The 12,805-nt window shown below is 42.8% G+C and overlaps 1 protein-coding gene and 1 pseudogene across 1 annotated transcript; one reads left to right on the plus strand and one right to left on the minus strand.

Annotated features, from left to right (window-relative positions):
* Positions 1–3,264: 3,264 nt before the first annotated feature.
* Positions 3,265–3,698, minus strand: LOC142422656 (cytochrome b5 pseudogene; annotated as a pseudogene).
* Positions 3,699–6,529: 2,831 nt separating this feature from the next.
* Positions 6,530–8,520, plus strand: SMIM26 (small integral membrane protein 26). The gene is made up of 2 exons (XM_075527849.1): positions 6,530–6,696; positions 8,210–8,520. Exons 1-2 carry the CDS (start codon positions 6,579–6,581, stop codon positions 8,371–8,373), a joined length of 282 nt encoding a protein of 93 aa, XP_075383964.1. The 5' UTR covers positions 6,530–6,578; the 3' UTR covers positions 8,374–8,520.
* Positions 8,521–12,805: the final 4,285 nt, after the last annotated feature.

Genomic DNA, 12,805 nt, shown 5'->3' on the forward strand with positions numbered 1-12,805 from the left:
TGTGATTAAGAGCAAGTTTCCGTATCTTCTGACGTCCACTTTGATCTTTTCTTTCTTTCCTCTTTTTAATGACCTTCTGCTTTCTTGGTGCATGACGTTCTTGACGGCCTCCCACAGCTCGTCGGGTCTTCTGTGACTAGCATCTAAAGCATCAAGTCTGTTCTTGAGATGGTCTTCAAATTCAGGCGGTATATACTCAAGTTTGAATTTTGGTTCTCATGGACTTGTTTTGATTTTCTTCAACTTCAACCTGAACTTTCATATGAGTAATTGATGGCTGTTCCACAGACACGTCCTGCCTGTTTTTAGTTGTGGATATTGAGCTTCTCCATCCCTTTTGACAGATGTAGTCAGTTAGATTTCTGTGTGCCCCATCAATATAATACACGCGTATAGTCTCCTTTTGTGTTGTTGAAAAATGTTCTATGTTCTGAAGAAGTCATTGGTTGTGAAAACTTCTATCAGCCTATCATCAGTTTTATTTCTACACCAAGAATGTATTTTCCAACTACGGTTTCTTCCTGTTTCCAATTTCTTTGCACTTAAATATCCAATAATTGTCCATTTATCTTGATTGTATGTTTGATTGATTTCAGACTGAAGCTATTAGTAGAATTCTTCAATTTCTTCATCAGTAGCTTTAGTGGTTGGTGTTTACATTTGAATAATTATATTGATTGAATTTCTGTGTATGAGGAGAGACATTATCCTATTGTAAACTGAAGATTTGATAGAGTGTAGTTGGCCTTATTCTACACTCACAACCACAGGCTTGGAAAACTAGCCCTATCTTGAGAAAGATCTCCATTGTTTCAAGGTAGAAATGTTTTCAAATAAACATTTTCTGCCGTATTTTTCACAATCGCAAAGTCGCTCCTAAGGACCCGTTTGAGTGTTGGGATGTTGTACCCCAGTGACAATATTGTACTTCCAAGATAGATCTTGAAATGTTCTTTTTGATGATTAATGTGATGCCATTCCTATTAATTCTCATTCCTAGTAAACTGCGATAGTTTATTGTGCCAGCCTGGCTGATAAACACAAGTAGGATTAATTGAAGGGCAGAGAGATAAATGGCTTGGTGAGCCTCAACTTGCTTGTCTCTCACTCTTTAATCATCGGACCTGTGTGTGGTTGCCTTGTTTGTTCTGTGCCTCAATTTAAAGGAGTACACTACCTGTGGGACGCCTAGCCTGTGAACTGTGCCGCTGTAAGTTAAGGTCCCTTTAAGCCCACACGATTGGAATGTTCCTCTCTGGAGCTGGGGACCGACAGTTGACAGTTGGTGACCTGCCTTGCTGTTTGCTGCCTGGGTATATGTAGCCCAGCTCTCTCTACAGAAAGGAACTGATGGCTCTCAAGACTTAAAGGACTGCTAGTGTCTCACTGCTTTATAATTTAATGGTTAATTTCTTGTATTATCTATCTATCTATCTGTATATAATTTAACCGTTCATTTTCTTGTGCTATATAGCTATCTTTATAAATATATATATTATAATTATATAATTTATGTATAACTTTATAATTATATATATAATTACTAGCAATCTGGTTTTGTCTCTCTAGAGAACCCTAACACATAAACGATATGGTTTTCTGATTAAAAATGGCCAATACCAGTCCATTTCATCTCACTGACTCCTAGAATATCTATCTTTTATGTATTCTATTTCATTTTTGAAAATTTCCAATTTTCCTAGATTCATACTTCACACATTCCAGTTCCAACTATTAATTGATGTTTGCAGCTAGTTCTTCTCATTTTGAGCCATGTTCCATCAGCAAATGAAGATCCCAAACACTTTACTTCCACAGGCTTTATTTCATCCATGTCCTTATGGCTGACCCTATTTTGAGAAGGCTGCTTTTCCTTAGACATATTTGAGTGCCTTCTGACCTGGGTGCTCATCTTGATTCTTCTTCTAGTCACTAGGTTTTCAGTGGCCAATTCCTCTGAAGTGGACAGCCTAGTCCTTCATAGTGTGGATGCTCTGTAGAGACCTGTTCACTTTGGGTGATCCTGCTGGCATTTAAAATACTGGTGACATAGCCTTAAGCATTACAGCAGTACACAAGCCACCATGGTACAACAAACCGACAAATGGTGGTATCTACTGCTAGATCACCATTATTACAAGATTGTATACTTAACAGTGTTTATGTATGTGGGTTACACATTGGACTGCTATCCACAACGTCAGCAATTCAATCCACCAGCCGCTTGGGGAGGAAAGATATAACTTTCTACTCCCAGAAACAGTAACAGCCTCAGAAACCCACAAGGGTAGTTCTAGCTTGTCCTATGGGGTCACACATTAGGAGTCAGAATCAACTTAACAGGAGTGAGTTTAGTCCTCCTCCCAGTGTTTTCCCTTGCTTCCATATTTTTTTGGTTTTTTTAAATCGTTTTATTAGGGGCTCATACAACTCTTATCACAATCCATACATACATCAATTGTGTAAAGCACATTTATACATTCATTGCCCTCATCATTCTCAAATCATTTGCTCTCCACTTAAGCCCCTGGCATCAGGTCCTCACTTTTTCCCCTCCCTCCCCGCACCCCCTGCTTCCATATTTTTACAGAACTCCTTCTTATTGTATATTGCCTTCCCCTTTCTCCAAATTAACATTTGTCTTCCCCCTAGTCAGTAACTTCCTCTCCCACTGTCTTACCCATCAAAGCGTTTTTAAGTGTGAAAAACTCGTGCCTTTTTGCACTCGTAATTCCAAACAAGTTCACTCATCATGACATCCTTCAGGTTCATCCACTCATTGACTCAGTAGTGGCGACTTTTTTGGTTTGTTTTGTTTTTTAAGTTACATAGTGTACACCACGGTGAAAAATGACAGTAAAATGGGTTGTCTTTGAGGTATGCATTATGAAATATGACTACTACATAGAGAATATGTGCCTTTTTCTTTGGAACTGACACTTTGAGGAGGTTTCATTAACTCAGGTTTTAAGGTCAGCATGGGAAATGACTGTTAACCACTTGCAAGCAAACAGAGCAACATGGTCTTTAAACCTTAGGCCAGTCTCAGGATGTCTTTGTTGAGTCCAGATAGCAGGGTCTAGGTTTTAATTGCTAATGACTGTTGGGTAAATACGAGAACACTTTTTTATTTGCTTTGTTTTGTTTCTAATGTAGGAGAGGGAAACAGAAACATCACGCATGTTTCTGTGAATGGTTCTGTCATTCCCAAAACCGTTGCACTTGCTTCTCAGTCTGTCCCTTGGTGGGTATCTGAGAGCTTTGTTAGTCTTTTGCTGTGTGAAAGTGGTACATCAGGGCCACCACCAGGGTGGAGATGGCTGGAATCACCCAACTGGTCCACCAACTGGAGTCAGAGTTAACAGTTGTGATGAAGCTCTCCAAAGGCTTGTTTAGCTTTGATCTGTTATGCAGCTCCCCAGTGATGTATTCTTTGGACATTTCTCTAGCATCATTAGAGTGCCCACATCCTAGAAATTCTCAGTCGCATCAGCACCACCTTGTTCCCTTAAGACTTCTTTTTCCTCAGGATGCTCCTCCAGGAACTTGGTCAGGTCGTATTAGATTTTGTGATGCAGGAGGAGTCAGATGCTCTTGCTGTGGTTGTGCTTCTGGATCTTCTCTAGGGTGTAGTACATTATGGACTCCTGCAATGCCTTGGCTGTCTTGGAACTGCCAGCGCACCACACCCCCCACATTGGTGTCATGCATAAACAAGAGCAGTGAGGGGCACGGGCCCACACCTCACACCCAGCCGGGGGAGCCACCGCTGCTGTGGGGGGTAGTGCAGGCAGGACCAGAGAAAACTTTTATCATCTGGCCCTTTGTGTGAGATAGGGTTCCCTCAAGAAACAAAACCAAGAACTTATGATTTACACACACACACACACACACACACACGAAGGACTATAACAACAGATAACTAGTCCACATAACAGTACAGAGGACTCAGTTCAATTCACTTCTGTTAATATACTGGAAATCCTTCAACTCAAGAGGGCTGCTGGTTCCAAGGTCAAGGAAGCAGACAGGTCAGTCTTCCTTAGGGCAATGCAGGCACTCCAGCACAGGCAGCAAACAGCAGGGCGGGTCACCAACAGTCAGAAGCTCAGAGCTTAGTGAAGCAGGCCCAGATGGGATATTGAACTTAAGCAATGCAAGATGATAGGCTCTGACAGGCTCAAGCAATGTATACAGCAGTAGTGTGGCTAAGCAGGTTTCAAGGAACCTCAAGCTCTAGCTACACGATTGATGATCCATGGGTTGGTAGTGTAGCTCATACATTGAGGCAGAGAACTAGCTAAAGCTAGTTCATACTGGTTCAATCACTGGAGAGCAAGAGAGAGAGAGAGAGAGAGAGAGAGAGAGAGAGAGAGAGAGAGAGAGGCAGGGCTTGCCGAGCCATATCTCTTTGCCTTCCAATCAAACTGGGACCTTATTAATCCCACGTTCCTATTAGCTAGGTTGGCATGATAAACCTACCTATCATACCCTTGTAGTTGACATCCATATCCAACTGTTTTTTCTTCGCATGCCTGTACCTCGACGGCCCCGGTGTGGGCACTACCGCCTGCCCCTTGGGCCGCCGAGCCTGCTCTACCCCTGGTTCTAGCCGCCTTGAGCAGAGGGCTCCGGACGGGCAAAGCTTGAGGGGACTCAACTGTTTGTCTTTGAGCAATTTATAAAAATGTCATAGAGATTGCATTAAGTAAGTTATGCTAACTGTATTTAGTAAGGGTTTTTTTAAACTACAATAAGTAAAATAACAGGTTACAGTATACTGTATGATGAAGGAGAAGGATTCTGGGAGGGGAGGTAGTGGTGATCTTGAATGAGGATAGGGTATAAATGATGGGAAAGGCCTTTAAGAAGCAGGAAAGGATGGCACCCAGAGCACAGAAGGAATATGAAGCTCTTTGGTTGTCAAGTCAGTTCTATGTCCTAGAGTCATAGTGACCCTATAGGACAACATAGAACTACCTCATGGGGTTTCCATGGCTATAATCCTTAAAAAAACAGCTTGACCTCAAGGGAGTTGACTTCAAACTTAACCACTGCACTGCAAGGGCTCCTGGAAGGAGCATCAATGAGACCTAAGATTCCCCTACGTCAGCGGCTCTCAACCTGTGGGTCGTGACCCCTTTGGGGGTTAAAGGACCCTTTCACAGGGGTGGCCTAAGACCATCAGAAAACACATAAATATTTCACAGTATATAATTACATATTTTTGTGATTAATCAGTTTTAATTGTTAAATTTGTAACAATGAAAACACATCCCGCATATCAGATATTTACATGACGATTCATAACAGTTGCAAAATGAGAGTTATAAAGTAGCAACGAAAATAATTTTATAGTTGGGGTCACCACAACATGAGGAACTGTATTAAGGGCTTGTGGCATTAGGAAGGTTGAGAACCACCAAACCACCGCCCTAGGTGAGGTTCTGTCGTAGCAGATAAAGTCAGGATGCTTCACATTCTTTAGAGACTGGGTTGACACAAGCAATTTTAGGTTTATTTCTGCAAGCACTTGACAGAAGGAAACAGTAGGATTTGCCATCTCTAAACGGCTCCCCAAACTCAGTGAAAATCAAGCAAGTTACATATCCAAAACTATATGGCAAATTTGAGAGCATAAAGGAGGCCTGACTCTCAGGGAACAGTAGGCCTGACTCTCAGGGAACAGTTACTCCCTAAGGCCTCAGGCTCCATTGCTAGTCTAAATGGGCTTGCTTGCTAGGTTTTGTTTGTCCAAATGAATGCGAAAAATCCTTATTACTGAGTTTAAAAGAAAAAAAACATTTTCAGCCCGCGGGTGGGAGGGTGGTCGTGGTGTGTTCCATTTTGGGTTTTAGCAAATTAAGTCGTTAACAGACTGGATTCCAAATTTACGTCACATTTCCTGTATTTGATTAACTGAGGGTTTGCTCTTTTCCTCCCTCATCAGTTCCACAAAGGGCTCTGGTGGCAACAAAGTGGTTCCGAGTTGGGCTGCTAACCACAAAGCCCAGTTTGAAGCCAAGCCGCTTAGAAGGATGGAACTTTCTACTTCAGCGAAGTTAGTCTAGGAAACGCACAGGGGCAGTTCTGTCCTGTCCTGTGGGGTCGTTATGAGTGGCAGTGCCTCGGTGGCAGTGAATTTGTATTTTTGGCTTACGGGTTCCAGAAAGAAAAACGGAGAAGATGCGCGTAGTGGTGGTGGCGGGCCAGGCGGGGGGAGGGGATAGCTTCACAAATCTTAGCGTCGAAAACGGAGATGGAATGAAACTAACAATTACGCAGGATGCCTCAGTCAAGTATCCGTTACAAGTGTCTGAGCTGCAAGTGATGTTTCTGCTCAGAGGAATCACGTCCTCCATCTCACAGTGAGCAGAGTGGACCGCCCGCTGGCTAACACGGAAGGAGCCCGGTGCAAACTCAAGCCGCACCTGGACAAACCTCTCGGGACGCACCGCGCAGGACAGGAAGCAGCCTGCTGGCGCCGGCTCCCCATTGGCCGCGGTGACGCTCTGACCGGAAGACCCGCCTCTGGCAACGTGGGCCGCCGGGAACCCAGGTCTGTCGGGGTCGCAGCGATGCGTAACAACCAGGCCTTAGCCTGGTACCGGCGGATGTCCTTAGTCTACGGCATGGGCGCCTGGACTGTGTTCGGCTCCATGTTTTTGTTTGGCCGGGAAAAGAACAAGCTCCCAGGTAGGGGTCTCCGGCAGAATCTGCGACCGGACGGGAGTGCTCCGCGGTCATGGACGCGGGATCGTTGTGCCTTAAAGTTTAAGCCCCAGGTTTATTCTTCCGAACCGTCTGAAACAATTAAGTCACTTGTTACTACTCTGGAATCTGCTAAGAACCAGACTCTAGGGATTTACCTCCAAACCCACTCACCTAATTCGTAGTTTTGAAATGGGCCTTCCACATACACCTGAGGTCAAAGGCTCTTTGCATAATAAAGTATAGCGGACTTTCAGAGACCGTTAAGAGGTAACGCGTCTTTAACATTTCCCTCCTTTATACTCAGCAGGCAAAGTTAAGGACTTTCAGCAGGCAGGGCGTTATGCGTTGGGCTGCTAACTGCAAGGACAGCAGTTCGTAACTACCAACTGCTTTGCAGGAGAAAGACCGAGCTTTCCGCTCCAGGAAAGGGTAACAGTCCAGTAAACTCAGGGGGCAGTGCCACCCTGCCTCTATGGCAGCGGTTCTCAATCCTTTGGGGGGTTGAACGACCCTTTCACAGGGGTCGCCTAAGACCATCGGAAAACACAAACTATCTCCGATGGTCTTAGGAACCGAGACAGTGCCCCCTCTATCCTCTCCAGGTGGGTCGCCCACAGGCAGATAACACCCACCTACCAGTACCCGGTGTGTAACCCATGCTACACCACGCTTCGACAAAATTGCATTTATTTGTAATTAGAAATAAATATCTCACAATATCTAATTACATATTGTTTTTGTGATTAATCACTATGCTTTAATTATGTTCAATTTGTAACAATGAAAATGCATCCTGCATATCAGATTTTTATGTGATGATTCATAATAGTTGCAAAATTACAGTAGCAACGAAAATAATTTTATGGTTGGGGATCACCACAACGTGATTAACTGTATGAAAGGGTCGCTGCATTAGGAAGGTTGAGAACCACTGCCATATGGAGACACTATGAAACGGTATCGACTTGGTGGCTGTGAGTTTGGTTTTGGTTTATTTACTGGATAGGGAAGGAAACATCAAACATCACCATTTAGATATATGTTGGAAATCAATAGTAGATTTAGTAAATCTGTATTATGTAAATTAGTGGTTGCTAGGGGCAGAGCGTTGGGGGAAATGAATTACTATTTTTAATGGTTGAACAACTCTGAATATACTAAAAACTCTATTGGATTGTGTATTTTAAACGGGTGAATTTTGTAAGTGAAGTGCTGAGTTTTTCTCAAAGCTGTTTTTTTTTTAAAGTATTTTTCAAAAAAGTACTGAGGATTGCATCTGGTGATGAAGGTTATCAGTAGCATTTCGGACTTTAAGAACATTTAATGTTATACTGGGCACTGGGAACTCAGTGTTGTGTCTTTTTGTATGTTTAATTATTTCCTTTTTAAGAAAAAAATGGAATTTGATCCAAGTCCTACTTTGTTTTATTTTCAGGATTTAATTTTTAACTACTGCTTTCTAAAGATTAATAATTCCATTTTCCTTTTTTAAAAGATGAAGTTGAGCAAAAGGACGTTTCGCCGGTTGAACTACCTGAGCCCCCAAAAGGGTTTTATGTGGAGACGATAGTTACATACAGAGACGATTTTGTTCCACTTCCTGAGAGAATCTACAACTCTTTGAAATCGTGGACTGGTGGCCCTGGTGCAGAATCATGACTGATGGCTGAATTCTGAAACCTGACGAGTGGTTCAGCCTGCAAATGTGATAAATGCTTTGAAAACAGTTTTATGATTGTAAGAAGTACATACATCTAATTTTGCTGTAAACGGTAATCTAATAATACTCAATAAATATTTCCTGAAGAACACTAATCTTGTCTTTTAAGAGGCATCTTCTATATGTGCTTCAAGGCCTCACTTTGAGCAAGCAAGGTTGTTCATCTGGATACCACAGTTTGTTAATAAGCCTCCCTCCAATCCTGATGCCACACTCTTTTTCATATAATCTAGTTTCTGTGATGATTTGCTCAGCATAAAGATTGAACAACTATGAGGGGGTATCTCCACAAAAACGGTATTTTTCTTTTCAGTGCTGATAGCACCTCCCTCTTTTTTTTTCTTCACCTTTTCTACGTTGCAAAATTGCTGTCCTTTCATGTCCCTGTTCATTCACAGAAACAAAAAGAAGTCACATGGAATGAGGTCAATTGAGTAAGGTATGTGGGGCAAGAGAGGCATACTATTCTTTACCCCTAACTGGCGTACCAGGATGGCTGCGTGAGTGGGTGCATTGTGGTGGTGGCAAAACCAGTCCCGTCTACCACAAATCAGACCTTGTTGCAGACTGTTAGACAATCTTGTCAGAACCTCTAAATAGCTTGTTTAACAGTCTGACATGGAATGAATTCCAAACGCATGAGTTGCCGTTTTCATCAGATCAGGAAGTTGACTGATGGATGTCCAGACAAGGTTTGTCATCAATTGAAATTTCACCTTTTTTTCAAAGAGAAAACCACTTGAGTTTTTCCTATAGCTGTGTTCAACATCACAGTAGTTTCTATGGCATTTTTCCTGAGCAGGAAATAAAATTCAACAGGCACATGCTGTTCTCTTATATTGGCCATCACAAAAAACGAGGTTCTAGTGAAACTGCTTTTACAAAAAAGTTCGCTGTGACCAGAGAGAACCTTCAACTTGATGCTCGCCTAGTGGAAAAAATGTGTACGACAAAAGCTCCACCTAGAGGAGTATTTTTGGGTATTCTCTCATGTGGTAAGAGTATAGCACCCTGACACACACCTTTCCTCATCTTAAACCATGCAGAATTTCCTTGTTTTGTTTGTACAACTCCCTCTTTATCCATGTACAAGTTCTGAATGAGCACAATGAGGTGTCCTGGAATTCTCATTCTTCTCCAGGTTACCCACAGCTTATGATGGATCACACAGTCAAATACCTTTGCCGAGTCAATGACACACCAGTAAACATCTTTCTAGTATTCATTGATTTGAGGCAAGATCCACCTGACATCAGCAAGGATATCCAACCCTTGTTCCATGTTCTCTTCTGAATCTAGCCTGGACTTCTGGCAGTTCCCTGTCAATGTGCTGCTGTAATTGTTGGATGATCTTAAGTAACATTTTATTTGGGTGAGATATCAATGATATAGTTCTATTGTTTGAGCATTCTGTTGGGCCAGTCAGTTGACCAAGTAGCTGTCTCAAATTTTCTGGTATAAAAATGCTTTCAGTATTACAGCTTTCTTAAACGTTTCAGTGGGTGTTCTGTCAATTCCTGGAACCTTGTTTTTGGCTAATACATTCAGTGCAGCTTGAACTTGTTCCTTCAGTGTCAGGGGAAGCCAGCCCCTAACACATCATTATGCAATTGTACAGCGATAACAAGAATTATAGTAAAGTGATAGAGAGCATGAGAGGTAGAAGGGAAATATAGAAATAAATGGAGTCAGACACGATTCATGGTAGCATGCTCATCTCAGCCCCGCATGATGGTCCACGTGGAGGGAGAGAGCCATCTTTAATGCTAGCCCAGGCTTTTTATATTCTCCGGGGACATGCAAGCCCCCTAATTACCGGTGAGTACAAACATCACAGGGAGGGGTTGTGCCATAGGTAATACAGTAATGAGGGGGTGGTCTAGGGACATACATGCAATAGTAAGAGGAGGGATTGGGGGTATACATGTGATAAGATGGGCGGATAACTGTCACAGAGTCAGTTTGGCCCGTTCCCTGACTCAACTGATGAGATCATTATTGGTAGGGTGTGAACGCTTGGTCACAGGCCTCAGGTAGGAATAGTTTATTGTCCCCATCAGCAGGGAGTGAGGCCTGCCATATAGTCTGGTGACTAACTGCCCTAGAGACCTACCCTGTGGTCTGGCGACTAACTGCCCTCGGGGAGGATGTCTGTAAGCATCTGACCTCTCCCCACACTTCAGCACCATTGATTCTTGCTCATATACTACCTCCTGAAATGGTAGAATGTCGACTAGTTCATTTTGGTCCAGTGTGTCTATTCTTTCCATCTGCATGGAAATCTGTGAAAATTGCAATTTGAGGCTTGAATTTTCTCTTGAGTTCTTTCAATTTAAGATATACCAAGTGTGTTCTTCTTTTCTGGGTTTCTAATTCTAGGTCCTTGCACATTTCATTCTAATATTTGGTTTGTCTTATTGAGCCATCTTGAAATTTCCTGCTCAGCTCCTTCATCCTATCTTCCATTTACTTTAGCTACTATATTATTTAGAGCAAGTTTAGATTTAGAGCCAGCGTATTTTCTGTTATCCTCTATGGTCTTTTCTTTTTTTCCTGTCTTTTTAATGACCTTTTCTCTGTTTAGGGACCTATGCAGGGTTGCTCTGAGTTAGAATTGACCTGATGACAATGGAGTTTTTGGGTAACTTCCAAGATGATTCCGTTCCTGCCCCTTTCCATTTACAGTTAAACCATATATTCGTAAATATAGTTCAAAAGTTCGTAGAGATGTTGCAGCAGAATGGAACCCAACAGAGAAGACGGAGGGGCAGGAGAGTGATTGGTGTCGGAAGTGAAGGAATGGGAGAGGTTAGAAATCTGGAACTGGCCTTTTGCTCTTTCTTTGAATGAAATATTGATGCAGGGGGTAATAGTTAGCCTGTTAGTCAAATGCTGGAAATGTGAGATATGTGACATGGGTCTTTTTTTTTTTTTAACCAATCCCAAATGTTATTTATTTAATATGATCATCACAAGGGTGCAAATGGAGACTTAATTTCAAAAACAAAACAGAAATGACACCACAGCTTAAGATAAGAGTTCTACACAGTAATCAAGGGGTGGGGGAGGGAGGACAGACATCTAAGGAAGAGAAGATAACACAAGGACAGGAAGGGTCAGGCTCTTGGCAGAAGACTTGCTTATTTCTTAAAGGCTGTGGGGTTTTCCCAGAGTTCGGTGTGTGTGTTCAAAGGGCTGTTGATGCTGGGCTCTCCCAGCAGGCTCTGGATGGAGAGGAGAATAGTCCTATCATCATTCATACAGGGCAGACCACTCGTCCTTCAGGATGTCCAGGCAGATGTTACCCTGAGTGTCCACTTTGGGGTGGTAGCAGGGGGTGAGGAACCTCACCGTGGGTGCATTGCCAGGGTAGCTCTCCTGGGAGAGCTTATACCTCAGGTCTTCACAGACTGCACCAGCTGCTCGGTGGATGGTCCCTATCCACTTGAAAAGGTTGTCTGATTCCGGGAAGGCAGAGATTCCTTTGTCGCCAGACATCATGAGGCTCATCAGCTCCTGTTGTAGCCTCTTGCCCACGGAACCCCGGGCTGCGCCCTCGCTGGACACTGCCTGCGGGGGGATCACGGTTTGGGGAGGCCATTTGCTTGGTGTCGGCAGATAGGATCTCGGCAGACTGGACGGCGACTGACGACATGGGTCTTTTTAAGACTTGGTTTGCAGAAAACTCAAATGTAACAGCCAACTTATGTCCCTGGCAGTAATTCCTTTTTAAACTTAAAAATGTTCTAATTCAGCAAGTTTAGATGAACAAAGTCATCTAGGTAAGCAAGGCCTTTTAGATAAGGAATGGATATATGACTTGCTTCTCACTGAATAACTGAAACAGTTTTGGGATGAGTACTTTACAGAAATAAACTTAAAAAAATCCTAAAATTAAATTAACTTGTTCTCTGTATTTGGCTAAAAACAATGACGGGCATCCCAGACTTTTATCAGTGTAATCAGTAATACATTTATAGGAGACCAGTGAGGAAGTTGGGGTAAAAATCCAGATGATAGATGGCAGTGAGACTGACAGCATTGAAGTACAGGGGTGGAGAGGACAGGGAACTTTAGGTTATGTTTTGGAGAGTGAGGACTTGTTGATGGGCTAGGAACTCAGTATCTTAGTTGTTAACAGACATACCATCTTGGATGGTTTTAACAAGTTTAGGCGTCCAGGCATCTGATCCAGAATACCAGCTCTAGGTGAAAGCTTTCTCTTTCTGTGCCTCCTGCTTCTAGGAGGTTCCCAGCACAGGGAAACTGAGTCTAAATGATTCCCACTTTTCTTGGCTCTTCGTTCTTGGTGGTAAGTTCTACTATTGGCTTGTTTCTTTCTCCCACATTTTGCAAGAGAAAAGGTGATGC

Source organism: Tenrec ecaudatus, chromosome 12 (genome assembly GCF_050624435.1).
Source record: "Tenrec ecaudatus isolate mTenEca1 chromosome 12, mTenEca1.hap1, whole genome shotgun sequence".
Lineage (NCBI taxonomy): Eukaryota > Metazoa > Chordata > Mammalia > Afrosoricida > Tenrecidae > Tenrec > Tenrec ecaudatus.